General features: G+C 39.5%; 1 protein-coding gene across 3 annotated transcripts in view; it reads right to left on the reverse strand.

The window, feature by feature from the left end:
* Positions 1-16,303, reverse strand: part of LOC122646826 (double-strand break repair protein MRE11-like) — a 46,725-nt gene continuing 30,422 nt past the window's right edge. For 2 of the 3 annotated variants that reach the window (XM_043840448.1, XM_043840435.1), the window contains 8 exons: positions 3,152-3,234; positions 2,305-2,418; positions 2,065-2,142; positions 1,900-1,971; positions 1,540-1,793; positions 1,041-1,161; positions 623-823; positions 1-133 (listed from right to left, as the gene is read on the reverse strand). In XM_043840448.1, coding sequence (XP_043696383.1) covers positions 101-133; positions 623-823; positions 1,041-1,161; positions 1,540-1,793; positions 1,900-1,971; positions 2,065-2,142; positions 2,305-2,418; positions 3,152-3,234 — 956 coding nt within the window. In that variant the 3' untranslated portion in view covers positions 1-100. The remainder of the gene's footprint in view (positions 134-622; positions 824-1,040; positions 1,162-1,539; positions 1,794-1,899; positions 1,972-2,064; positions 2,143-2,304; positions 2,419-3,151; positions 3,235-16,303) is intronic. The other variant, XM_043840442.1, reaches the window with a different exon arrangement.

Genomic DNA, 16,303 nt, shown 5'->3' on the forward strand with positions numbered 1-16,303 from the left:
GCATGCCTCACAATCCAATGACTGGCTCCTTGGAAAGTAATCACACATAAATCGCGACAGTAAACCACTCAAGAACAAACTAAACAAAACTCAGTGGTGATCACCTCCTCAAAGCACCATAATTTCGTGTCACCTGAAATTACAGAACCAATATCAATCAGGACAAAAACTAATTTGGATAAAATAAAATGCCTCTAAGATGATTGATGAAAACATTATGCCACTGCATTGATAAGAATGCTAAGTCTGATTGTAATACAGGGAGGCTAGACACAATTTAGGTATAACATGACATTTAATTAGAATCTGCTGACTGTTTGCTTCTTTCTGGTAGAAGAAAGAAGGTTCAATGATGTCTGATGCTTCAGGCTTCCAGCAAGGTACACGAAACAAAGCTGAAGAGCTGGGAAACCCATCAATTATATAATGATAATCATGCTGGATTTAACGGAAGCATCCTATAGGAATGGCAACTTATGAAAGCAGTACTAATCAAGCAGAAGCCAGAAAGATGAGGGACCTCATAGCAAGGGCTTCTCTTCGACAAAATAATTTGAGGTCTTACCAGATTGGCAGGATACAAAATGGATGGTTATAGATGATCTGCAAAGAAATCATTTACCCGAGGTTGATCCTTCTTAATCCTGCTTGCCCTGTCATTCTCATCACCATCATCATCATCATCATCCTGATTCATGAGAAACTTCTGATTGGAAGAATTATCTGATTTCCTTCCTCGCTTGGAGGATGACATGCGGCCCCTGCCCCTGCCCCTTGGGGCAGCTCTTTTCCGTCCTCTGCCAAGGAGATTTTCTTCATTCTCCTTTATTGGGAGAGAGAGAGAGAGAGGGGAGAAAGAAGGTACTGAGTTAATAGTAACATATAGGGTGAAAACACACTGGACAAAGATCAGAAAGCAATACAAACGGCCAAGAATTACATTCTTTTATAAAAGAAAGCTAACAATTGCATTAGTGTACATAAGAACAACTGTGATAGAGGAGATCAGGATCACATGGTCAAGAAAGCGAGATACGTACTGAACTGCCCTCAGCATCATCTATTCCATGTCCCTCCAGTTCATCATTTGAAGCAGAATCCACATCCTCTTCTTCCTCCACCATACTGCGGACTGCAGCAGAAGTGGAAATTGATGCAGATCTGCAAAAGAAAAGACGTCTGAGGAGCTTCACAGGCAAGCATGTTTTATCTTATCATATTTATCACCAAAGGGTATCTGCTCATGGGAATGCAAAACATAAAGCATTGCATGTAAAGGTGTTGTTCCACCTTTTTTTCTTTATATTTAATAACATAACACTTCATAAAAATAACAAATTATTTAGACAATGAATATCAAGATACGATCAAAAGATTCTTTTGAGAAGAAACAAAGGCCTAATTCTCCAGAAACACCAACTTTATACCAAAAGATAGTTCCATTTCCTTTTCTCATTTTTATTTTCTTCTTCGTAAATAGTTTCTTGTCTTTTCATGACAGGAGAAAATCAGAGATATTTGTCTAGGCCATAAGCTGACCTCTCAGAATGGCGGATTCTCATAGCATCGAGAGTGGTTTGCTTTAAGTTACTAGTGCCCCTGCCCCTACCCCTGCCTCTTGTAGAAGTTCTGCTTTTACCAAGTGCTGAAGCATCTTGAGAGGACCTGGAAGCTTGAGATTGTTTTCTGCCTCTGGCAGTAGGCTTTGAGCTTGAGGGCATTTGGGTGGTGTCTTCATCATCACTAAATGAAACTTGACTTCCAACTCTGGTTTTACTTCTATCTCTGGAATCCTATATAAGTTGAAATGTTGAATACAGAGGCTCAGAAAGAAGGCGAAGCTTCTGTGCTTGACAAACAAATCAGAAGTTTAATTTAGCTTCAAGCTCATAAATTCACCTGTACGGACTGTGAAATGGATGTAAACTGTGGATCTGCTTTAGAGCATGTAGACCTTTCCTTTACACGGTCCTGCAACAACAGAAAGAGGGAAGAAAAGATAGTGACCATCGATGGAGTCAGACACTTCCTACATGAAATGTAACAAACAACATATCTACTTGCCTGCATGCACTTCTCAACTTTAACGACCAAATCTTCCTCTTCAAATTTAAGGTTATCTGATTCTTGACAAATTTTGTTCTGGGGAAGTGCAAAACAAGCTAACAGTCAGTTTTTTTTATTTGGGGGAGGGGGAAGGGGTGGGGCAGGGGGAGGGATAAGACGAGAAAAAAAAAAAAAGATAAATTATACTCAAGACAGTATGCAATATTTTTAGAAACATATCAGGATAAGGAAAAGTACACGTGTTTCTTCAAGATTATATTGCAAGCAAGAGTAGAAAGCCATCTTGTCATCCTTGTTAACAAAATCATGTAAAGCAACATCCAAGTCGTTAACTGGGAGTATCTCCATTTTCTGGAAAGAAAAAAAAAATTTATTCTGTGAGCCTCAGAACAGAAAACAAATAAATGTAAAATTCTTTACACACTCATTACGTAATAGAAGGTCCTTCACTCATATTCTGTTAAGCTTCCTTCTACAAAATCTACGCGAAGTTATGGAAAGAGCCAAACATTCAATGCTCCTGGGATCTGATGATTTCTTTAATCAGAATTTGCCAAGATTGGAAAGTAAACAGAAAGCTATACAATCAGCAAAGTGCTGCAGATCATCTTGAAACTAGGAAGTACACTGCACTAAGTCAATACTTACCATTGCTCCCATAAGACAAGCAAGGTTTCAAATAGCAAAGTAACAGTACGCGGGGGGAAATCACAAACTGATAACTCAATATGACTTGTTGTAACCAATTCATATAGGTCTATAGGAGACAGATCATAATATCTTTATTTTTGTCTCTGTCACACTTTGTAGGTCAGATACACAGTCTGGTCACCAATCTGATACCTCCCAGTGTAAACTTAACATATACATGCTTCTAGCTAAATCTGTACCAGAGCCAATACAGATTCTTGGAGATCTGGATGCAAATTTTGTAGATTATTGGATAAAGAAGCAGAAAACATATAATGTGAAAATTCATAATAAATCATGGTCTTAAATGGAAAGAGATTTTCCACTAAAGTTTTAACAATGAGTACCAGGATAAGCAAAAAATACGAAGGATTGAAAGTTGAGTGTTGATTACCAAATTACTTTCAGCAACCAGCGCCTCTATATTTTGTTGATTCAGTTCTTCTGGGCGAAGTCGCTCAGAATCCTCAATCTTCTCTATAGTCCAACAAAGAAAATAAAGTTATCTCAAAAACATATTAAATAGAAAAACTAACCCTTCCCCATAAGGAAAAGAAAAAGGAGGGGGGGGGGGGGGAGAGCATACAACAATAGAAGACCCCAGAACATCTCAATGGGAAGACTTTCAATCCATCATCTACCTGTAGGTAAGCCCATAAGAGTATCCCATATAGTGTGGAGCAACAAAGGCTATGGACCTCCTATCTGGTGCAGTTTGCTTTTCTGATTGATTTCCTAGAGAATCAAGGAATTACTCACTTGGTTTGCCTTTTGTAAAGCAGTACTAGAAACTTAAGATTCCACTATATTTCCCAAGGAAGAGTCCAATTGCCTCTACTAGCTCCTATTTTATGTTTAGATAAGTTTCTGCCCTGATTGTGACAATATCAGAATATGAACCAGCAATCAAAGAGAAGAACAAGAAGAGAACAAAGGAGAGAATAAGAGGCTGCTAGAGAGGCTAACAACCGATACCAGCACCCCCTTTCCAATATTATTTATAGATAGAAAACATAGTACATATGAGCTTTCCTATTCAGACTACCAAAGACCAAAACAAAGACAAAAGAAAGAAAGCTAAGCAAACAAACTCCTAGTACAACTAGGAAAGCAAAACAAAGGAAGAAATAAAGACACAGTCCACAATAGGACTCCCTCATCATGGTTACATAATAGCACCCTCAGTTTAACACTCCCCCTCAAGCTGGAGCATACAAATTAACAAATCACCCATGCCCTACTTAGAACAACCCTTCCAGAATGCTGGACTGAACAAAGACTTAGTGAAAAAGTCCCTAAGCTGATCAGCAGAGGAGATGAATGGAGTAACCAGTAGTTTCTTCATGGCGGTATCCCACACAAAATGACAGTCAACTTCATATATTAGGTTCGCTCATGGAACACTAGATTGCAGCTTGAATATCACAGAACATCTTCATGGGAGAGGTAACAGGAAACCCCAACTCTTGGAGTAATGACTTCAACCACATAAGTTCAGCGGCAGTGTTGTTTGCTTCTTGCTGCGCCAAGTAACTAGGTTTCCTCCAACAAAGGTACAATATCTAATAGCAAACCTCCTATCACTGGCAGAACCAGCCCAGTCAGCATCAGAGAACCCTACCAAATCAACTCTCTGACGAGATTTATAAATAAGCCATTTTACTATATCAAGGTTCGAGGTCTCGGCAAGGTTTAAAATCTCGACTCGTCTCGCCATTTTGGGCTGGTCGAGATTTCCGAAATATACTGAAATTTCGCCGAAATATGGTATTTTTTCTGCCATATTACGGTACTCCATCTCGGTGGGTTTTGGCCATATTAAGGCATGATACTTCATGTACACCGTTATTTAAGCTAAATAAACACATTTAAACCTTCATATTGCAAACAAATGAACTCAAAGTGGTGTTTTGGGTTTGCACCCTTGATTGACAGTATACGGTCGGATCCTAATGTATAAATAGTTAAATACACATTGTTTAACAGAATATACCGAAATTTCATGAAATTTCGATGAAATATTCAGAAATTTGAACATTTTTTATTTCGGAAGCCCATCTCGTCTCGGTAGTGTCGAAATTACCAAAATATACCGAAATTTCGGCAATATATCGCAAAATTTTGAACCATGGGTCTTGGTAACACAGCTGGTTTCGATCAGCCAAAAAACCGAGTTGTCTCTCTAACTCGGCAAGATCTCGGCCGAGTTGGTGCGTTTTTTATGTCATATTTTGACCCTTGGTTTCGGTGGCCATATGACCTAATTAGGTCATGAAAATTGCAGGACAGACTATTGCAGGCCCTACAAACATGGTGGAACCCTTAGTTTTTTAAAAATCACACCCAAAATGGTAGTTTGACTTAAGATCCTAGATTCGTAGTGTACGTTGTGTGTATATATAAATATATACTGATATAACCAATTCGACAGGATCTTTAGTATTAGAACACATATAATTCAAGTAAAACAGCTTAAACAAGCAAATAGGGAATGAAATTTCTATAATTAAAGTAAAACCCTTAGTTTTTCAAGAATCCATGTGTTCCAAGCTTGGTTGTGTAAGATTTGGTCAAAAAATGAGCATTTGGGTGGGAGTGTGCATTTAAAGTCAAAACCCACCAAGACAAATGAGACTGGTCAAAATATCAACCATGCCTCGTCGAAATGAGGCACTTTTATAAGGCACCTTTATACCAGTTTCGGCGGCCGAAATGAAATTTCGATAGGAAATCTCACCAAAATGCCAAAATTTCGGTTGAGAAAATGTATTTTTCTTATTTCACACCTATCTCAACTCAACCCTTGTTGAAACCGAGACAATAACAAAGATCTCACGAGACCTCGAACCATGCTCCCAATGAGATTTATTGGGTGATTGAATAAACTGACCGACGACACCAACAACAAAGGATTTGTCTAGCCTAGTAACAGTCATAGTATTAAATCTCATTTCGGAAGGCCATTTCGGCCAGACCAAAATTTCTGAGAAACTGAAATTTCGACAAAATATTGTATTTTTTCTGAGTGTTGGTTGGCCATTTTTTGGTGTAAAATGTCGAAATATCGAAACGAAATAACCGAAATTTTGACGAAACGATGCATTTTTTAGACCGAAATTTCCGAAATATTGCATTTTTTTTTCATTTTGACATAGCATCTTGTTCTGGCTAAGTTGAAATTTCAGATTCTGACTTATGGTAATAGTCAACTAAATAAGTTTGCCCACCAGTCTTTTATACTGATGTTTATCCTCAAGATCTTCACCACCATCAATCCCAAGCTTCTGGTGAAGGTCCATTGGCGTGTCAACAAGTTTGGAAGCAAGCATACATGTTTCAAATAAAAGATCTAATATGTACTTTCTCTGTGACAAGACTGATTCCTTTCTTGCTGCACAAGACCTCAATTCCAAGGAAGTACCTAAGAGAGCCTAAAACCTTCATATGAAAATGTTGATCTCCCTGAAACATCAGTCTCAGAGATAATTATATCATCCACATAAACAATAATCACCACAACCTTGGAATCCTTGCGTCGCACAAATATAGAACGGTCAGAATAACATTGGGAAAAGCCACAACGAGTAACAATAGTGCTGAATTGGTCAAACCAAGCTCTAGGGGATTGCTTCAACCCATAGATAGCCTTGCACACTCTGGTAGAATTCTCCCGTTGAGCAACATACCCAGGAGGTTGCTCCATGTAAACTACCTTTTGTAGGTCACCATAGAGGAAGGCGTTCTTAATATCCATCTGATAGAGGGGCCAGTCCAAATTGACTGCTAGAGATATAAAAACATGAACAGAATTTAGATGAGCAACAAAAGAAAACGAATAATTAACCTTGTATGTCTAAGTGCACCCTTTTGCAACAAATCTGGCCTTGAAACGTTCAACCGTACCATTAGGATTGTACTTGATGGTGTACACCCAGTGACACTTCACAAGGTCCTTCCCAGGAGGTAAAATCCACTAGAGTGCATGTTCCTCGAGATAATAACGCCTTCTGTGTCCATAGCTACCTTCCAACTAGGGTGACATAAAGCCTCATGGTGGTTGTGAGGAATAGAATTAGTGGATAGCAAAAAAGCAAAATTATGGAACTGAGAAGAAAGCTGAGAAATATAGACATAATTCTCAATAGGATAAGTAGTTAAAGACTTGTGTGTACATGCATGTTTACCTTTCCGAATAGAAACAGGAAGATCAGTAGGGAACACAGAACCAAGATCCGATTGTAGAGCATGTGGAGCAGGGGCAGATGGCATGTTAGGTGGAGCAAGGACCATAGAGCCAAGATCCAATTGCATAACAGGTGGAGCAGGGGGACGAACTAGCAGGTGACACAATCTTCTCGTGTCGTTGATACACCTGTAATGGTTTACTAGGAGATACATCCAAAGGAATAAGCGCAGGAATAGGAGGAGAACTAGCCGAACCTACAGGCTAAGGCAGAGTAAAAGCAGGAGAAGAATAATAGGGTGTGTTCTCGAAAATGTGACATCAGCATTAATGTATTGTTTATGAGAAATAGGATCATAGCACTTATAACCCTTTTGAGTTCTAGAATAACCAAGAAAAATACATTTAACAGCACGAGGAGATAATTTATCAATATGAGGGGATAAGATTTGAACAAAACAAACACAACAAATACCCATGAAGGTAGAGAAAACGGAGAACCAGTAGGATAAAGCGCAAAAAAAGGGGATTAGTTATCTAAAAACAGAAGAGGGCATCCTATTTATGAGAAAAAGGGCAGCAAGGACAGCATCACACCAAAAATGTTTGGGAACCTGCATATGGATCATAAGAGATCGAGCAACTTCTAATAAGTGTTGATTCTTGCGTTCAGCTACCCCATTTTGTTGAGGTGTATAGAAATAACTAGTCTGATGACCCTTATCTAAACAAAATTGAGAAATTTCACTTTGAACATAATCAAGAGCATCATCAAATCTGAAAATTTTGATAGAAACATCAAACTGAGTACTTATTTCAAGGTAAAAGTTCTTAAAGACAGTAATAAATTCAGACTGATCTTTTAACAAGTAAACCAAAGTAATCATCCACAATAGTAACAAAGTAATAAAAACCAAATCTGTTCCAGACACGACATGGTCCCCAAATATCCGAACGAACTAAATGAAATAAAGATGGACTCCTAGACACACGCCTAGAGGGAAAAAACGATCAGTGATGTTTTCCCAATTCACAGGCTTCACACTCGAGACGGGTAATGGACTTGCAACTGCCAACCATAACTTGTATTTTGGATAAAAATAGATGGCCCAAAGGATGATACCATTAAAGAGGAGATGAACCACTAGGAAGTGTATCAACAGCAGTAGAAAGTCCTATGTCGTCTAGATAGTATAGACCAGCCTGCTCAACCCCGCCACCAATCGTCCTCCTTATCTGAAGGTCCAGTAAAACATAGTAGGAAGTATAAAAGGTTACAAAACAATAAGTTCTTTAGTAAGTTGGCAAACGAGGAACATGAAGAACAAATGACGGTGTCATGGAAGTAGTAGGAGAAACGATACCATGACATGTCACTTGTGTAGAGGAGCCATCAGTTAGGATTACTGGAGAAGATTGTCAAAGTTCAGTAATAGAGGAGAATAAATTGACTTACCAGTCATGTGAGAGGAAGCACCGGAATCAATGATCTAGGGAGTAGTGGAACTAAATAGAGCAGAGTTACTTATATAAGCTATGGTGGTTGTGGAACTGTGGAAGTAGTAGTAGCTGCCTCAAGTTGTTGTAGACACTTGAGGATTTGATTATAATCATCTCGAGGAACAGACACAGTAGAGGAAGCTCCAGATGCAAATAAAGTATCTCTAGTAGTGCTCGCTCAGTGGAGTTATCAGTTATAACAATGTTGACCAATTCATTGGCCCATTCAAGTCATCCATGCTTGGCCCAACAAGTATCAACAGTGTGATTTTGCTTACCACAATAGGAACAATGGCGAGAACTTTTATCAAAAGACTGTCCACCTGTGCCACGACCACCAGTCCCACGGCCGCAGCCTCTCCCTTGGCAACAACCTCGTCCAGAGAAGGATGAACCACGGCCTCTACCAGTGGTAAAGGCTGAACCATCCTTTGGAGATGTTGAAGGTTCAATCTTGGAACTCAGAAGCAATAGATGTGCATTGAAGATGAGAGAAAGTTTCATTCAGTGAAGGCACTTTCTCACAAGCCAGAAGTTGGCTTTTGACAGACTGATAATCAGGGTGCAGACCAAGAAGGACTTGGCAACATGAAATTCAGCACACTACAGCTTTAACTACTCCAGATCAATAGTAAGTGGTAGGTGCACCAGAAGTTCTTCAATAATGCCCTAGTAGCTACTGAAATATTAATTCAAGGACTTGTCACCCTGCTTACAATTAAATAACTTCTCATACAACTCATAAGTTTGAGAAATATTTTTCTCCTAAGAGAAACTTTCATTCATATCATTCCAAACGCCCTTTATAGTAGTATGAAACATAACATTGGCAACAATAGTAGGATCAATATTATTCCACAACCATATCTTGAGTGTAGAATTCTCATGCATCCAATCTTCATAAATAGTAAGAGTAGCAAAATTCTTAGGATCAACTGAGGGAGGATCATCAGTGCAGTATTTCATCTTACCTTTAGAATGGATGTAAACACGGACAGCTTGAGACCATAACATGTAATTAGATACACCATTCAATATGATGTTGGTGATCTGAACATGGACATTGTCTATTGAAGACTTTGGATAAGCCATTAGAGAATATAGGAATCATGAAAGCATTAACAACTGCAAGGATCAGTAGGAAAACTTCAATCCAGGGAAGGTAGAATGATTCCAGCACCCAAAAAAAATAGCAGTAGATAGCAGCCGGCCGTGAGAAGTATCAAACTAGTCACCTCTGTAACAGAGTATAGATGAAGAAAACCAGAACTGAGGATGGAGGAAGAAAAGAGAAAGAGAAGAAGATGAGGAAGAGGAGAGAACTGTTCCATTTATCAGTCTCCCTCATAATGCTTGTATTTATAATCTCAAATTACAATAGAAAGGGGAACTCCTAATCAGATTAGGAATTCCTAATCATGATAGGATTCCAAGTTACAATAGAAAAAGAACCATGAAATAAAATTAGAACTAGAACTAACAACTCAAACTGAAACTAAGACTAACAACTCACAGTAGAATTAGGACTTGATATAATTAGAAACTAGGACTCCAACTAGGACTAGGAAAATAGAAGATACACATATCAACCAAATCACTATTCACGTGAACAATGTCACGTGGACAGTACTTCAACACTCCCCCTCAAGCCGGAGCATACAAATCACCTAGACCCAGCTTGGTTCAACTTCGACGAAAAGCAGGTCCAAATAGAGCCTTTGTAAACATATCACCAAGTTGATTGGTAGTAGAGACAAATGGAGTAGCAATTAACTTCTTCATAACAGCATCCCGAACAAAGTGACAATCAACCTCAATGTGCTTGGTCCTTTCATGAAATACAGGATTACTTACAATATAGATGGCGGCTTGATTATCACAAAACATTTGCATAGGCTGAGTGATGGAAAATCCCAATTCTTGGAGCAAGGATTTTACCCACATCAATTCAGCTGTAGTATGTGCCATTGCTCGATATTCAGCTTCAACACTTGATCGAGCAACAGTTGTTTGTTTCTTGCTTTTCCATGTAACCAAATTACCACCCACGAAGGTACAAAAGCCAGTAGTAGAACGCCCATCACCATCAGCACCTGCCCAATCAGCATTAGAAAACCAAACCAGATTAGCATTCCGATTAGGTCGATAAATAAGACCTTTACCAGGAGCACTCTTCAGATACCCCAATTTACAGCAAGGCAGCATCCCAATGAATTTTCTTTGGACAGGAAAAGAGGCACAATGATGTTTGCCTAGTTCACAAGCCTCACATTCAAGGTGAGATGTGGACTTGCAACTAGGGACCATTAATTGGAGTTTAGGTAAGGATGGATGACCAAGCCGGAGATGCCATTGCATGGGGGATGGTATGGTAGTAGATGTCGCAGCAGTGGAAGGTCTGGTGCCATCCAAGTAATACAGTCCATCACCCTCAAGCCCTCCACCAATCTTCTTCCTTGTCTGAAGGTCCTGAAAAACTTAATAAAAAGGATAGAAAGTTACAGAACAGTTAAGGGACTTAGTAAGTTGACTAACAGATACAAGATTTAAAGGTAATTTAGGAACATGAAGAACAGGAGAGAAGGTCATAGAAGATGTTGGACAGTTCGATGGCCAGTTATCGTAGTAGAGGAACCATCAGCAAGGATAACATTAGAAGGGGTTTGAACAGAATTTATGGAAGAAAATAAATTTGACTTACCAATCATGTGACATGAAGCACCTAAATCGATAAGCCATGAAGTAGAAGAAGGAAAAATGCAGCATTACCTTTATAAGCTAGAGTGGTGGTAAAGGTGGAGGCAGATGCAGCTTCAAGGTGTTGGAGGCGTTTGACTAGTTGGTTGCCACTGATCGAGGCGACTCCCACATCCGCTCTAATACGTTCGTTCCGTACTTTATCCTTCCTTGTTTTACCACACTTCCATCTTAACATCCTCATCTCTGCTACACAAAGCTTATCAATATGAGACTTCTTAACTGCCCAGCATTCTGCCCCATACATCATAGCCGGTCGTACCACAATTCTATAGAACTTTCCTTTAAGTTTTAAAGGAATACGTCGGTCACACAGTACTCCAGACGCACCTCTCCACTTCATCCATCCAACTTTAATTCTCTTTGAAACATCATCCTCTATGCCACCTTCTTTACTTATGATTGATCCCAGATATCTAAAATAGTCACTTTGTGGTATCTCTCTCAATTCGAACTATATCAGTATCCATTACAGTGTGACTAAAATTACACATCATATACTCCGTCTTTGTTCTACTAATCTTGAAGCCTCTTGTTTCCAAGGTTTACCTCCAAATCTCTAACTTAGAGTTAATCCCTTCTTTTGTCTCATCCACCAAAACGATATCATTAGCGAGGAGCATACATCACAGAATCTCATCTTGAATGTTCTTCGTTAAATCGTCTATGATGAGCGCAAAAATATAAAGGCTTAAGGCTGATCCCTGGTGTAACCCAATCGTAATTGGGAATTCCTTTCCCTGATCTCCCACAGATCTCACACTAATCACCACACCCTCATACATATCTTTAATAACATCCATGTAATTGCTAGAAACTCCTCTCCTCACTAGGACACACTGGATTAAATCTCTAGGGACTCGGTCATAAGCTTTTTCCAAGTCAATAAAGACCATATGAAGATCCTTCTTGCATTCTCTATATCTTTCCATGAGCCTCCTCAATAAGTAGATAGCTTTTGTCATGGATCTACCTGCCATAAAGCCAAACTAGTTCACCGAGATATGAGTCTATCTTCTTAATCGGGCTTTAATAACCTTCTCCCATACTTTCATAGTGTGACTCATAAGCTTAATGCTTCTATAGTTATTGCAACTTTGGATATCACCTTTGTTTTTGTAGATCGGGACTACAATGCTTCTCCGCCATTCATCTGGCATCTTCCTTGTGTTCAAAATCCTGTTAAACAGATTGGTTAACCAAGAAACGCCACAGCCTCCAAGGGTTTTCCACACTTCTATTGGAATCTCGTTTGGGCTTGGGGTCTTGCCTGCTTTCATCTTTCTTAAGGCTTCTTTAATTTCCGCCACACTAATCTTTCTTACGTGTCTATGATGTATGGCGTCTTGCTGAAAACTGTAATCATCCGGGTCATTTCTACTTGACCTCCATTTAGTAGGTCACAGATATACTCATCCCATCTCTTCACAATGTCCTCATCTCTCACCAACATTCTTCCATCAGCACTCTTGATGCACCTCACCTGATCAAAATCTCTACTCCTCTTTTCTCTCATCTTAGCTATCTTATAAATAGCTTTTTCTCCTTCTTTAGTGTTTAGGTTGGTATAAAGATCCTCATATTTCTTCGCCCTAGCCAACCTCACAATCTTCCTAGCTTCGTTTCTCGCATCATTATATTTCTTTTTATCCTCTGTTTCTTTAGTCCTTTGCCAAATCTTAAAACACTCTTTCTTGGTCTTAATGGTTGCTTGAACCTCATCATTCCACCACCAAGTCTCCCTAGGGGCCTGACGACTACCCTTCGCATGTCATCATCTCGTTCCACATCACATTAGTGTCTCCCTCAAAGTTCCACTTTCCTTGTTTGACCACAATATCAGTAAAGGTCCTTAGAGACTCCCCCTTTAATCTCCACCACCTTATCTTAGGGTACATAGGTTCCTTCCTCCTACTCTTCTATGCACAGAGGTACATATCTAGGACCACCAGTCTATGTTGGGTGGTTAAGCTCTCCCCAGGGATAACCTTACAGTCCTTACACACCGTTCTATCTATCCTTCTCGTAAGGAAGAAATCTATTTGGTTGGCATGGTTCCCACTTTTATAGGTAACTAAGTGCTCCTCTTTTTTTTCAAAGAAGGTGTTCACATTGGGAAGATCATAAGCTATCGCAAAGTCTAGGATTGAGGTCCCTTCCTCATTCCTCTCCCTTACACCAAAACCTCCATGGACCTCTTCATAACCTCTACGGTCACTCCCAACATGTCTGTTCAAGTCCCCTCCAATGATAATTGATTCATCTTGGCCAATACCCTGCACTAGATCATCCATTAGTTCCCAGAAAAGGAGCTTACTACTCTCGTCCAATCCTACTTGGGGTGCATAAGCGCAGACAATATTGACAACCTCTTTCTCCAATACTAGTTTGATGGCCATAATCCTGTCTCCAAGTCTTTTAACCTCTACTACGTCATTTTTTAGATCTTTGTCCACTATTATTAAGGGTATCAATTTGGAACTGAAACCGTATACTGAAACCGAAACCGACTGCGTAAAACCGTACCAAACTGTACCGTTGCAAAAACGGTACGGTACGGTACCAAAAAGCGGAATTGACCTAGGTACGGTAGGGTATCGGTTTACAGTCGGTATGTACCGAAACCATTCCGTTATACCGAAATCGTACCGTTTTGGGGGGTAAACTTGTAAAATAATAAAAAATACCTAAAATCTAAATCCCTAATCCTTTCAAGCGTTTCACTCTCGGCCTTTCCCAGTTTCCCTTTCCCCTTCGCCCTTCTTGGCTTCCTCGTGGCACCCAAAGCGGCAAAGCCTCCTCGGATCTCAATTCGATTGAGCAGTGAGCACTAGGCTTCACTTAAAGCAAGCAGTAGTTTGGTCCTTTAGTGTCATCAGATAAACTTGCAGAGTTGCAGTTGCAGCACTACAAAGCGTCAAACGAGCATTTGCCACTACGGAATGCAATGGTCGTAGTGGTTCCTTTCGATTGTCACTAGTTTCTGATCCTTTTCTACCAAGGCCTTGACGATCACTATTATCCCATCTAAAGCAGCAATATGGAGGGCTGTTCTGAGGTGTTTTCCTTGTCTTGATAGATGCTCTACAGGCATAATTTTAATTAATTCCTTAGCAATTTCAACCTGTCCATTTTGAACTGCGATATGAAGAGGAAGTTCTCCTTCTAATGTGAGCAAGGCTGTAGAGCTCCATCATTTTTTGATAGTAATTGAGAGACAGCTTTCCAATTACCAACGACAATAGCTTTGTAAAGAGGCGGACACCATGTGTAATTTATGCCATCCATCTTCATCCCTGGCAAGGTAAAGCACTAAAGCATTTGCAAGGGCATTTCAATTCAGACCTCCAAAATATACCGTTTCTGTACCGAATCCATACCACTTTCTATACCGTTTTTATACCGTACCAAAACAGTACCAAAGCGGTACGGTATCGGTATTGGAAATGGGACTCTTAAACGGTACGGTACGGTATCAATATGGGGTCCCTGTTTTTGTACCGTACCGAAACCGTACCGTATTTACCGAAACAGTGCCCACACTGCTTCTGTTACTGTAGTCTCCCGAATACTAAAGTTTGAAGTCATCCAACATCTTAGCTTTGTTTCCCTTCCATCTTGTCTCTTGGATACAAATGATATTTATCCTTCATCTCTTCATGACATCCACCAATTCCAGGCTCTTACCCGTTAAGGATCCAATGTTCCAGGAAGCTAGTCTAATCCTACGTTTCTGGGCTGAAAAACTTCCTCGCACTTGCCCTTGACTACTTATCACAGCACTCGAGCATCAATACGGCGCATTGCTTACGGGGGACGCCCTACTGAAAAGAGGATGCAGAGACATGAGATAAAGAGGAAAAGAAATCAAAAAGTAAAAAGGATCCATGCAAAAGGTGATTGGCGAAATATATTAAAGTGCAGGCTGCCGATCTGACACACCACAATAGAAAATATATACTATATATAAAAATTAGAAAAGTAGAAACGAAGAGGTAAGGACACACAATATGTAGGCAAAATGGTGCATAATCAAGTAAAGCAATGCACCAGGTTGGTAGCTTTGTGAAGACACTAAACAACTAATGATGATAAAGCAAAGTAAAACAAGTAATTCAGGTAAATCAGATTATTGTCAAAATGAGGAACAGATATTACAACATGACATAAAGAAAATTTAACGCTACAGCGGGTCACAGCAAAGTTTATATACACTATACAAATAGAGTAGAGATGTGCTAATGAGATGAGATCCAATGATTAAAATATAATCAACTTAGAGGAACAGATTCAGCAGCTATCAAAACAAAATAAACTAAGATCCAGAAAAAAGTATGGTATCTAAAGAACTATGAAATAGCAGGTCAGGGGACGGCAAAAAATCCGATTAAAAACAAAAGCAGAAACACATAGCAAATAGTGGAATGAAGAGTACAGCCAAACAAATAACAGAAATATTAGAGAAGGAATACTAAGATCTCGTTCACCACCAACCAGCAAATGAGGAATTGAAAAGTGATAGACTAATTAGGGAACATCTGGTTGAATATAACTAGTGCAGGATCTGATTAAGATGGAATTGGCACAGGCAAAATCTGGTTAAGATACTACTGTAAGGAGGAAGTAAATACAGTAAATCTTCTAGCAAGATGACAATATACAGGGTAAGAAAAAGACAACACACCACAAAATATAAGCCAGGGTACAAAACAGGGGATGCTCCAATACAAAGGCCGATGTAGTCCAAAAGGGAACCCAGAGATAATAGCATGTAATAAGAGCTAAGGATTACAAAAATAAAAGGATATAGGAAAAGTAGAGGAAGTATCCCTTACTACACAGGTGGCTTCTGATACTCTGTTAGTGGCGATTCAACCAGAAGAAGAAACAGCTTCTGCAGTTACACAGTTGACCTTGCAGGTACCTTCGATACCTTTAAGAACAGACAAGCCTTTCCACAGGCAAGTTAGGCCTTTCTGTGGGGGTCTCGACTTACTTCTGCAAAATCGGGATCCTTTCCGTAGTGAAAGAATCAACCAAGAGCAGGATAAAGTCACTGGACCAAAGGGCTTCTATTCTTGACAAAGACACCACTAGATTTACTTT

This window comes from Telopea speciosissima, chromosome 1 (assembly GCF_018873765.1).
Source record: "Telopea speciosissima isolate NSW1024214 ecotype Mountain lineage chromosome 1, Tspe_v1, whole genome shotgun sequence".
Taxonomy (NCBI): Eukaryota; Viridiplantae; Streptophyta; class Magnoliopsida; order Proteales; family Proteaceae; genus Telopea; species Telopea speciosissima.